Source organism: Patiria miniata, unplaced genomic scaffold (assembly GCF_015706575.1).
Source record: "Patiria miniata isolate m_02_andy unplaced genomic scaffold, ASM1570657v1 HiC_scaffold_9, whole genome shotgun sequence".
Lineage (NCBI taxonomy): Eukaryota > Metazoa > Echinodermata > Asteroidea > Valvatida > Asterinidae > Patiria > Patiria miniata.
This window is the reverse complement of record NW_024037076.1, coordinates 9017601-9030760: the sequence shown is the minus strand read 5'-3', so window position 1 is coordinate 9030760 and position 13160 is coordinate 9017601. Positions and strand designations below refer to the sequence as shown.

Genomic DNA, 13160 nt, shown 5'->3' with positions numbered 1-13160 from the left:
TGGGGATTAGCGCTGAATGGGTATTGTTGGTAGAGGATATGCAAACGATTGTCAGGCACTGGAGCGCACTTTTTGTGTATTTTAAGCCCGTACGTATATGATGAGGTAAATAGTGTTAAAAGCGATGTAATGTTTAAACATGTTTTATTGTACAATGTGTATTGCTGGATAGATCTGTCTTTTCCGTCAAAATAAACGTTTCATTCCCTTTTTTTCTTTCTTGTGTTTTGTTCTCGACGGGGCACTGCTGCCATTGAGCAAGCTTAAAGTCATAGTGTACATGCAGACAAACTGAAGAAAAAAAAAATCGTGGTTTTAATAAAGGTAATGTCTAAATGTAAGACCAGAAGACAGACACAGAAAGGTTGTAACTGAAGTTTATATTTATATTTTTTTTTATGTTTGGGTTTGAGTTTCATTTACATTTTTTTTTTGGGGGGGGGGTTGATGTAGTTTGCACGGACACACTAGTTAAATCGCACATAGTCGTTAAAATAGGAAACGTTCCAAAAAGGATCGTTACTTGCAAAAAAAAAATGTTAGTAAAACATTGTTCATAAAATTATTAACCGAGTTTACCAATCTCGTGAAGCTCATTTTAATTAGCCTTTACTTTTTTTTTCTTTAAAAAAGCAAATTACTGTTTTTTGATGATTGATTTTGTCTCTGTTAAGAAAAATATGCTTTATAGTTGGTGCACAAAATGGTCTCACTGACGTATCTTCGTCGTTCGAATGTTTATTGCGAAACCAATAACGTTTCTGTGTCGTTTGGCAAATTGCGCACCAAACAAAACGTCCAGCCGTCGTTTTCGGGTAGACTGTTTTGGCCTGAACCTCAATAGCGTCGTCCCGGAGTACAAAATTACCGAAGATGAATACTTTTTTTGTTGTTAAAATACTCTCAAAATAAGGTTTTCTGTCTTTTCGTGATTGCAGAATCTTGGTTACCCGGTCAATGAAATTTTGGAAAAATCGAACGCTTGTTATTATTGCGGAGGTTGTGACAACCAGCACGATTTTCTTTCTGTTTGCTATTACCACACGATGCATATAAATATATCACGACTGATATTGACGTACATGTACATGTATGTGCAATTTTAAAAAGTCACTTCGATGATCTCTTTTTCGCAAGGGATTTCTGGAAGGGTCGAACTAGACGCGTATTTGTTCGTCAATTCTTGCAAATGATTCGTAGTACTTTAACATACAATTTACCAATAGTATTTATAGATCATCCGTGTAAGTAAAGGCCATAGCATTTATGGGGAAGAAATAATACCGTTCATTAGTATCGGTAGTTGCCGATCGCCGTCGTGTCGCACATCATACACCCACAAAACGGGTCCGAGCTATCACAATGGCCTTTGTATTTGAGTGGGGAAACCCAATGATGTCACAGCGATGAGTCATCGATGGACGACAAACATGATGACCAGTCCACCAGTCCAGACTTGTCCAGTCTTCCACTCCGAATACGCGTGCGGTGTTCTCGAATGTTCCCAAGCACATTCCCAGTGACGTCACAGCGATGAGTCATCGATGGACGACAAACAAGAAGACCAGTCTGGACTTGTCCGATCGTCCAGTCCGAATTCGTGGTGTTTTTACACACTCTATGTGCACAATCGATCGGCGGTGCGAACATTCAACGTCAGCTGAATGTTTGGTGTGCATCGACAAAACGACAAGGTGACCGCACTTTACGTCCGCGTTTTTATCTCATCCAGTCCCGAATCTCCTGAACGATCGCACAAATTCAAGGTAAGTTTATGTCTCATGAGACATTTTTATCACCCGATGTTTATTTTTCTTTCTTCTAAATGAGTTTGCAAAGGTAAGATACATGATGTAGAATCGTTCGGATGATAATTGGTACATATGTTTTATTTCTCTCTCACTGCTTCAGGGTCCACCTCTCATCAGCATGTCCACCACTGTGATCAAAGGAAGAAGCGGAGTTATAGTGCACACTCAAGTGACATAAGACATTTAGGCTCCATAACAAGTCATTCAAGAATCGCATTAAAATTTATTTGTCATTGTTATATATCTTAAATTTTAATCGAATTTATTTCGTTCTTTTGTAAAAGAATTGAGTTGAGTTACATGTACTAGTGCATAGGCCTTTGAGATAAACCACGCCAACGTAAAATCGTTGTGTATCTCGCTAAAGAAAAAGAAAAAAAAAAATCAACAACACTTTAGAATATGGTTTAACACTCAGATTTATATGTATAACTTTTCTGTACCCATGATGTTTTCCAAACGTTTATTGCGCTATTTTAGGGGACTCCACTTATTAAGCTAAATTTGAGAACAAAGACGCGTTTACAACGACAAAAAAATAAATAAATAAATAAATAAGATATAAATGAATATAATACATGAAATAATATCACACGTAGTAATGCATAACATTAAAAACATTTACCAATTCAGATATGTTAAAAATATTTACACATTTTTAACAGCAATCTGAACTTCTTTAATTAGAGTACGAATTGAGTGTACATATGTATTTGTTTTTGTTTACGCTTAATGAAGATGTAGTTGACTCTATAGTGTCAGTGAATATTTCCCTAAGTGCAACGCAGCTAGTGCTCACATACGAACAAAGACTCATTCAAGCTTCAAGATTCTGTGTCTTTTAAAGATTTGTTCTAATTTATTTCTTATATTTGTAGCAAACTTAACAAATTCAGTCGTAAATGTACATACTTTGAGCAGCGATACGTTTCATTACTTGATGCAGATTCATTTTATTTACGATTATAGATCTTTATGAACGTTAATGGAAAGGAGGCCGAATAATAATGCAGGTAACATTTTAGAAAAAGAAAAAAAAAAGTCAACTTCAAAAAAAAGAAACTTTCACTTATCAATGCAAGTACAATATGAATATTTACACACATTATCTTTAACATCAATCTGCAGCTTCTATAATTTATTTATTTGTACATGTACATGTATATGTCTTTTTTTTTTTAATTATTATTAATTTGTTTGGTTTTTTTTTTTTTAAAACGTTCATTTAATAATTCCAATAGCCCCCCCCCCCCGCAGTGAATATCATTGCGGAACTTATTTTGTTCTGCTTTTTAATAAATGAAAACTAATTGGTATCCTTTTTTTTTTTTAAATTAACTACATTGGAAAGCACACTTCTTTCAACTTTTAAAATGTTCCATGTTTTTCCAAAACAACTGAGGGTGCTGTTGCCGTAATGTCATTCAATTAGACACGTTCATATTTATGGGTTTTTTTTTATTGTGAACCCCAAAAATTTGCTCTTTAAAAATATTTGGGAGAACAGTTTGCTCACTGATTTACTGCCATCACGGACCACACACAAATGAATAATAAAAAAAAATTAAAAGTTTACGTCAGTGAAATATCCAGAATTCTGGCAACTTTTTGTGTCTGATATGACATTACTATTTTGTTAATAAAATTGAACTTGGCATTAACATAAAAAAGTATCAAAATTCCCTTGAAAACGGTAAAATGAAATTTAAATTAAGGCTACATGGGACACAAAGGTCCGTTGCAAACCGGACAGTTCAATGTTTGCATTAAAAAAAAAAAAAAAAAAAAAAAAAAAAAAAAACCAAACAAACAAACACCATTTCATGGGCACTTTAACAATAAGTGAAATACATGTGTAAAAGAAGATAGAGTTGACTTGCACAGTGTTTGTAACATATTTTGTCCCCTTAGGGCAACGCAGTTCTCACACGCGAATAAAGACACATTCAGGCTTCGAGATTCTGTCTTTTGAAGATTTATTTTAATTAATTTTACTTATACTTTTATTAACACAAAAGCATTATGACTATTTGCTAAACAATTGAGTGGTAAATGTATACACTACGTATACATGTAATAAAAAAAAAAATAAAAAAAAATCTCAACTTAAAAATCAAAATAAAACGAGTGGACCTTCGTTGATCAGTTCTTCACAGTATTAATCCGTTTTTGTCCAACAAATTTACCTTCGTTTGTGTTTTATTGACGGATTAAACGTCTCCCGCTCTTCATTAATAGTGACATGGGTTTGTACAACGAGTTACAATTTTTCTCTCTTTTTTTTTGTGACTTGATTTTTATGTTTGTTACATTGTAATTTTTTTTAAATTATTTTGTGGAGGATCATGATCCTCATCGAGGATCATATCGGTAACCCCGACGAGGATCATAAAACGAGGTGTGTCTGTGGCGTAGTGACGTCATGGATCGATGGACAAATCGATCGTGAGGATTAGCGCCGAATGCGTATTATAGAGTTCGAAGATAATCCTACATGTATAACAAATAAGGAACACTCTATGATTGCCAACTATCGAGACGCGGTGTGTGAATGTAGACGAAAGAGCATTACCCAATTGCGGATGAAGGTGAAATTTAATAGATACAGTTCTTGACATGCTTTCTTGAATCGAATACTATTATATATATATAAATGTGTACGTATTCATTAAATATATAGTTTGTCGCAAAACAAAACAAACGCAGGGTATTAGAAAACAAGAAATAACATTGAAGTAACCCACAAGACGTACAAGACGCTTCAACACAAGCCGTAACTCAATATCAAACCATAGAAAAGTACACACTGAACAAACACGGCCACGTTAAAACACCAAAGCTTACTTCATAAGGTCCGAATCTAAAATCCGGATGAAAACATTTGATATGTAGCTACTCATTTCAGCTGCTCGGGCTCTTTTGCTCACCCCTTGCTCTTTTAGTGCTCATCTGCTCACGTCTTGCTCTTTTAATGCTCCTTCGTTTCATGTCTTACTTTCTTCTTGTTCGTTTGCTGGTTTTTTTTTTCTTGCTCTTTTCTTACTCTTTCGCTCTATTGCTCTTTTTTTTGCTCTTTTGCTCTTTTCTTGCTCTTTTCTTGCTCCTTTCTTGCTCTTTTCTTGCTCCTTTCTTGCTCTTTTGCTCTTTTCGTGCTCTTTTCTTGCTCTTTTCTTGCTCTTGTCTTGCTCTTTTGCTCTTTCTTGCTCTTTTCTTGCTCCTTTGCTCTTTTCTTGCTCTTTTCTTGCTCTTTTCTTACTCTTTCGCTCTTTTGCTCTTTTCTTGCTCTTTTCTTGCTCCTTTGCTCTTTTCTTGCTCCTTTCTTGCTCTTTTGCTCCTTTCTTGTCTCTTTTGCTCTTTTCTTGCTCTTTTCTTGCTCTTTTGCTCTTTTCTTGCTCTTTTCTTACTCCTGCCTTGCTCTTTTGCTCCTTTCTTGCTCATTTCCGAATTACATTGTTATAAGAGGCACCTTGTTTACCAACGTGAACGCAATCAACTTTTTTTTTTTCCATTTCTTCGTTAATTTAAAAAAAAAAAAAATACTTAAGAGGAAAGAAAAAAGAAATGAAAATTCAATCAAACATTATATTTAAAACGTAGTGTTCTTTTATAAATATGCTGCGCTATTTTTAGATTAAGTTAAAAAAAAAAAGAGTAGGCCTACTTAAAAAAAAAAAAGAAAATTAATATTCAAACAGTATTTCAACGTACCGTTCTTTTATTAGCATAACAATAAATATGCTGCGCTATTTTTAGATTTTGTGGAAAAAAGGAGAGATTTTCGTCATCTGGAAGGTATATAAGTTGAGGATTGTCATCAAGAGGATCAGTTTGAATGTGGACATTGACATCGTCACATCGATCTCGAGTCTCGAGTAAGTGTCCTATTAACTGCAACGTGTACAATAATACATGTACATCTACATTTGTAGAGGAATGGTATGAGTTTTGTCTTTACATTAACAATTTTTTTCCTCATATAACCCAGATACCCTCAAGTTTCAAAATGAGCCATCAGGGAGCCATGAAACCCTTTCCGACAAGCACCCCTCCCAGTGACCAGTTCCTTCGATGCTTGCAGGAGGAGTGGGACATCGATCAAGATGAAGATCAGCTTATGGTAAGTATAAAACAACCGTCTGAAAAACAAATATCACTCAGATACACTGTACATTACTGTGAATTTACAAACCATCTTGTTGAGACTCAAATTTTGTTTTCCTTATTTAGTAATGTAGTTAATAAAATCGAAATGTCTATGTATTCATCGCATTTTATGTTAAAACATGTATATAAAAGTGAACATTATGTACTAACGATCCTGTTTCTTTTTCTCCACACCTGCAGATTGTTGACGTTCCTCCCGAGCCGTCAGCCGCGGTGAAGCAGCAAGGATTGCAGGATGGACGAGGGGGTCAAGAACAAGGCGAAAGGGCAGCCAAAGGTGGACGATACCCATGTGGGACGTGTGGAAAGGTCTTCCGTCAGTTGACCAACCTCATCCGACACCGCAAGCTTCACGAGAGCGGTCCGAGTGTCAACAGGAAGGCCGTGACCTGTCCGGTTTGCAACAAAGTGTTCTCTCGTCCCGACAACTTAAAACGGCATCGCAAGAACCACAGCGCAGATCAGCTGCCGTCCACCACCCGTCAAATTTCGGGTCAAGAGAGTGCAGGGTCGACCATTGCTGAAGCCGGAACTGACTGTAACCCTCCCCAGGCCAAAAGCCCAAGTATTACGAAATCAACCTGTTCAGCCTGCGGAGACGTTTTCCAGAGAGTAAGTCATATGTTGCGTCATCTTCAAAACGACCACCGTGGAGTGTCGGCATCTTATCCAATATCGTTCGAGCCAAACCCCGAACCCAGTCAATTCGTCTCTGAGAACAAAGAAGACCCCGATATGATGGAGGCTGATCCCAATGTCCTTACTTCAACATCACCGACTGGCGTACCACTACCTTCCCCACCACAGGCATCACAGGGGCACATCTGCCCGCTGTGTGACAAGTCTTTCAGTCGACATGACAGCCTAAGGAGACACATCAAAACCTACCACGAAAGCGGTGCAACTCCACCGTCAATACACGAAGAACCGTTATCACATCAAATTTCCCGTCCTGAGTCACCTGAAACTGTTCCCGAAGATCCCCGCGAGTTTCCAGCTGATGATTTCGGCGAAGAAAACTTGCAAGAGGCTGATGATATTCTCAAAGCTCTCCGTCGACACTGGCTGCCCATTCGCACGCATTACACAACCGGCCGCCGCATTCAAGATGTATACAATTTTCGACTGGCTGGAAACTCGACCATAGACGTAGATTTGGCGTTGAGAATGATATTTCAGCGCCTTCGATGCCGAGTAAAGATCAACTTATCGTTTGGGTTTATCCTACGTCATTCGGAGACGGGTCAGCTGAGGTACTTTCACGCCAGTCAAAATAATGCGAGGCTGTTCTCTACCCCGGAGACTGTGGCAACGGAACAAGACATGGATCGTGTAAGGGAGAGAGTCCGAGAGACTGACATCTTACAGTACGGAATTCTGCGTCGTCCCGACACAAAGTGGACCGTTGCAGCAACCACCAACGTGACGGTCTACGTCAACAAAATGCCGCAGTTTCCCATCGGCTCACCCGTTGAGAAACTTCCGCACTACGTCGCTAACAATCGGGGTCTGACAAATTTGCTCCGAAACACAAACACCGGAAAGATGCTGGATGACAATTTTTGTTTCTTTCGTTGTCTGGCCGTGCATAGGGGAACCAATTCACACTCGACTGAAAAAGCAGTACATCATCTGGTCGAAACATACCGCCAGGCTGCGGGTAAAGATCGGGTAGACGGCATAACGATGGATGAGCTGGCCATTGCCGAGGTGGTGTTTAAGGTGAATGTGCAGGTGTACACGTTGCTGCCGGCAGAGATCGATGACGATGATGATGACGCGAACGAGGTTGATAAGATGACAGGGGAGGAACAATGTCCGAACAAACCCACGATCCAGGTGGAACTGATCAGGCGTTCTCACCGCCGCTATCCCGATACTCTGTATCTTAACCTGTGGGGAAATCATTTCTCCTACATTTCTGATCTCAGTAAGTACAGCCGATCGTACGCCTGCTCCAAGTGCAACACCGTGTTTACAAGATCGTGGAATCTTATGACCCATGAGATCACGTGTGACGTCAACGTTAAACACAAGTTTAGTGGGGGTTCTTACCAACTGCCTTTAACAATCTTCGACAAGTTATCCGAGGTCGGCATAGATGTAGAGGAGGACATGAAATATTACCCCTACAGGGCCACGTTCGATTACGAATGCTACTTCCAATCCGTATCTCCCTCAATGCGCCAGCGAGACGCAAAACTGCGATGGGAAGCACGTCACGAGTTACTCAGTTGCAGCATAGCCAGTAATATTCCGGACTACGAGGCACCACGGTGTTTTGTCAGTAACGGCAACCCGCGTGAACTGGTATCAGACATGGTCGACTACTTACATACCATCAGTCTGGCTGCGTACGACACACTTCTGGAGAAATATGAAGTCATTTTTGAGAAGATGGATGAGATGATTGAGGACATGCAAAGCGAGTCAATGCCGCAAAGCAAACTGCACAAGCACATCAACAAACTCAGGGAGCAGTTAGACGAATATCTTCAAGAGTTACCGGTACTGGGTTTCAACTCTGGGAAATACGATATCAACGTCATCAAGCGTTATCTGTACCCGGTACTTCAAGAAACAGATCCTCTGAAATTGATCATCAAAAGAACCAGCACGTACATGGCCCTCAAAACCGAGAAGTTGAAGTTTCTTGATATCACCAATTACCTTGCTCCCGGATACAGCTACGCAAAATTTTTAAAGGCGTACGACTGCCCCCTCACCAAAGGATTTTTCCCGTACGAGTGGGTAGATGATCTGGACAAACTTGAAGTCGGGTCACTTCCACCTCATCAGGCCTTCTACAGCAAGTTGAAGGGATGCAACATATCCGAGGAGGAATACCAGTACTGCCAGAGCGTGTGGAAGGAGCACAGTATGAACACAGTACGGGATTTTCTCGTTTGGTACAACAACCTGGACGTGGTTCCTTTTCTCGATGCGGTAGACAAGATGTTTGCATTCTACAGACAGCGGCAGATGGACATGTTTAAATGCGCCATCTCGGTCCCGGGTCTGTCACTACACTACCTATTCCTTACACTGCCGAAAGACACCTTCTTCAGCCTCATAGACGAAGCGAACAAGGACCTTTATTACAAACTCAAAGACAACATCGTGGGTGGCCCGTCTCTCGTCTTCCATCGATACCATGAGAAGGGGAAAACATTCATCCGGGGAGGCACCAAACTGTGTCAAAACATCGTAGGATTTGACGCCAATGCCCTGTACTTATGGTCTCTGATGCAAGAGATGCCTGTGGGGACGTGTATAAGGAGACGGGCCGACCAAGACTTCAAGCCAATCAGGAGCCATAAATTCGGTGTTATGGCCACAGAGTGGCTAGACTGGGTGGCCCATTGCGAAGATGTCCACATTCGGCATCAATTCAATAGCACGGAAAAGCGTGTGTGTGAGCGAATGATTCCGGTGGATGGCTACTGCAGCGACACCAACACAGTCTACCAGTTCCACGGTTGTTACTGGCACGGGCATCCATGTCACTTGAATCCCAATGAATTCAACAAAGTCAGAAAAGTGAGCAGAGACGATCTCAGGCGTCAAACAGAAGAGACTTCTGCGTACATTCGTCAGCAGGGGTACAACCTGGTCGAAATGTGGGAGTGTGAATGGCGTCAACTACAGGCAACTGATCAGACGGTGGAAAGCTTTCTACAAACGTCAAGACTGCCTCACTGCGGTAAGGCAAATATGACTCAACGGGAGATCCTCGAAGCAGTCATGGATGGGTCCATGTTCGGTCTGATCGAGTGTGATATCCAAGTACCTGAGGCCTCGAGAGATCACTTTGCTGAAATGCCACCTATTTTTAAGAACATAGATATTACCAGAAATGACATCGGTGACCACATGCAAAGTTATGCCGAGAGAGAAGGAATCATGAATACACCACGGCGCAGTTTGATTGGCAGCATGTTCGGCACACGCATCTTGTTGGCCACTCCCCTCCTCCAATGGTATCTCAATCATGGTCTGGAGGTCCTCCACGTACACGAAGTTATCCAGTTCAAAAAGAATAAGTGTTTCGAGGCGTTCGGCGATGCGGTGAGTGACGCGAGGAGGGCTGGAGATTCTGACCCGAGTAAAGCTATCTTGGCCGACACTATGAAGCTGCTGGGGAACTCGGCCTACGGGAAGACGGTCACCAATCAGGAGCGACACATGAACGTCCGCGTGTGCAACGATGCAGATGCTCCTCGGTACGTCAACAAGTCCCATTTCCGCGCACTTCACGCGCTTGATGATGACGTGTACGAAGTGGACATGGCTAAGAAGATGATCCGGCTCAATTTACCGCTCCAAATAGGCTTCTTTGTTTATCAGTTCGCGAAATTGCGCATGCTGGAGTTCTATTATGACTTCTTAATCAAGTTTGTCCACCCCTCTGACTTCCAGATGTGCGAGATGGACACGGATTCGGCTTATCTCGCCATCTCGGGAAATACTTTAGACGATGTCATCAAGGAGGAGATGAAGGAGCAGTACTTGAGAGAGAAGCACCAGTGGTTTCCCCGCGACGACACCGCCCCTCACCGCGCCTACGACAAGCGGACTCCAGGGTTGTTTAAGGTGGAGTGGGAAGGCGATGGGATTATTGCTCTCTGCAGTAAGACCTACTACTGCTTCGGATCCAAGAATAAGATCAGCTGCAAAGGGCTCAACAAGGCCAATAATGACATCACCAAGCAACAGTACATGGAGGTCATAACATCCCAGACAGCTAGTGGAGGAGTCAACCGAGGATTCAGGATGCAACACGACGGCATGTACACGTACGAACAAGTGAAAACAGCTTTCAGCTATCTCTATCCGAAGAGAAAAGTAGCCTCGGACGGTGTATCTACCTCGTATCTTGATTTGTAAAATGGTAGTAGGCTATTTACCATAACGAATATCAGATTTTTATCTTAATTTTTTTTTTTTTTTTTTTTCAATAACAAAACAAAAGATTGTGGAAAGAGTTATGAGCTCGCTTTTCCACATCACTTTGCCCACGAAGTTGTTTTGAATTATGTGTGTTTACCAGTTTCATACTTCACAAAACAAACACTATATTCTTATAAAACGTCTAATGTCCCTGGAAATGTGTTTTTTCCTTACTTTAATACAAAAATATTGTACATTTTAATTGTCTTTCAATCATTGGAATTATTGAATTGGAATTATGTTGTGGACGAAAAACAAATTGTTTTACTTCATTTTTTTCTCAATATTTATTAGTTGTTTGTTTTACATACGAAGTTCGAAAAACTTATCTAAACAAAAGTGGTCATTGAAGTTTCTTCAAAACTCTCTGCAATCGAACTACATGTACTGAACATGCTCGCGTAAACGGAGCAACTGAACGGAATTCTGATAATTACGAAAATAACAAATGTGGATGAATTTTTTTTTTTTAACGCGGGGAGTCGAAATACACAACGCAAAATAATTGCGAAATACACAACGCATCTTAATGCGAGTCGGCGGGACGGCAAATGGTGGTTTTTGTTTTTGTATTATGATTTTTATTTAAAGTTTGTTCAAATACGAGAAATTAAACTTATAAGGGCAGACTGACTAATAAGTGTAAACCAAATTTGTTGTTTTTTTCCCATCATTTTGAGAATAATCTGGGTGCTGAACCTAATCATTTTTTTTTTGTTCTTTTTAATTCTTTTTATTCCTTTTTGTTATTTTTTTATTTATTTATTTATTTATTGACTATTATAATTAATAGTTTGTTTTTAATTATTTATTATTTTACTAATATTGTACATTACTATAAATTTAGCATTGATTGTAATTTAGTATTATATGTTTGCAGTGTTATGAATAAAATACTTGAAAACTGTACATGTATATCGCCCGTTGACCACTCAAGGAATGTTCTGGTGAGTTCCGGTTGGTTTTAGGCACCCCGAGTAGTCTTTTATTTAGTTTTGTGTGTATGTATTGGTTAAGGATATATACATGTTTATATACAATACATGTACATATATATTTTTTTGGATACACGTGGCTTTTAATATTTTGTTATTGTCACGATAAACCCATTCAAACACGCGCCCATTGTTTATATCGTCGTCCGCCCGCTTTCGCTCTTACTACTTTTGTCGCCCCATTGTCTTCTACCATTACAATACCCGTGGCAGCGCTAATCCCCACCTCATCGATTTGTCATTCGATCCATGACGTCATCTCGTCACAGACACACACCCCACCCCTCCTCCTATGATCCTCGGCGGGGTAACCGATATGATCCTCGATGAGGATCATGATCCTCCACCGGAAAACGAGGTCAAATGCTTAGACTACACTACTGACGAGTCTGTCCAATTATCGTTACGGCCAACATCGGACACGGAAAGGGCGCGAATAAATGTCCTCCTTTTTTACAACGCCTTTCCTGCAATTTGTCAAACCCTTCCTATATGACTTTTCTAATAAAACGGTTGGGTTACATGTGGCTTATATTTTCGGTGATTGCGACAGCATGTAACACACGAAACAATAATATGATTTCAAAATCATTGGAGTTTGACTGGTCACTCTGTGGCTTTCCAATTCCGATGGGAATACAGACGAGTGTGGCAAAATAAGTACATGTTATGACACGATAACTAATTGTTAATAAAGCGAATCGGACAGTTGTTATTAGTCGTAATTGGACAACCATCTGTGTAGGCATAGCGTTCTGTCATGTGCTGTGCTGTCCCTGGCCTTGGCATGTTTAACCCGTCATATCGCCTGGCTACTGAACCCTGACGTTTATTTTGGGATTAACCTTGGATTTGAAAAACAAGGCAAGGCAAGCCTATGGTCAACCTGGTCTCAGAGTACCTACGATGGGAGACTTTTGAGACGTTGGTGGCAGCATACACACCGGTCCTTTTCAACTGTCTACGTCATGTTTAAGCTAAGGCGCGCATGCTCAATGTGACGCAAACAATAGAAAAAGGACCGGTGTGTTTGTTGCCACCAACGGCTCAAAAGTCTCCAATGTTATTCAATTAATTCCAAATGACTATTCACTGGGACTTTCACAATGCGTTACAGGGTAATCCTATACAATAGCACTACCCGGCTCGGTAAAGTCATTGACCGTAATACGCATGCGCGATACATATCACGTGAGCAACTAAACATGCCCACTGATTGAGAATAAGTTCTTAAACACAG

General features: G+C 40.3%; 1 protein-coding gene and 1 long non-coding RNA gene across 2 annotated transcripts; both read left to right on the top strand.

Moving 5' to 3' along the window:
• The first annotated feature begins 496 nt into the window (after positions 1-496).
• Positions 497-2183, top strand: LOC119720504. The gene is made up of 2 exons (XR_005270096.1): positions 497-1766; positions 1912-2183. It is a non-coding gene; the product is annotated as an uncharacterized LOC119720504 (long non-coding RNA).
• Positions 2184-5418: 3235 nt separating this feature from the next.
• Positions 5419-11663, top strand: LOC119720503. Its single transcript, XM_038190187.1, has 2 exons — positions 5419-5928; positions 6156-11663. Exons 1-2 carry the CDS (start codon positions 5644-5646, stop codon positions 10860-10862), a joined length of 4992 nt encoding a protein of 1663 aa, XP_038046115.1. The 5' UTR covers positions 5419-5643; the 3' UTR covers positions 10863-11663.
• Positions 11664-13160: the final 1497 nt, after the last annotated feature.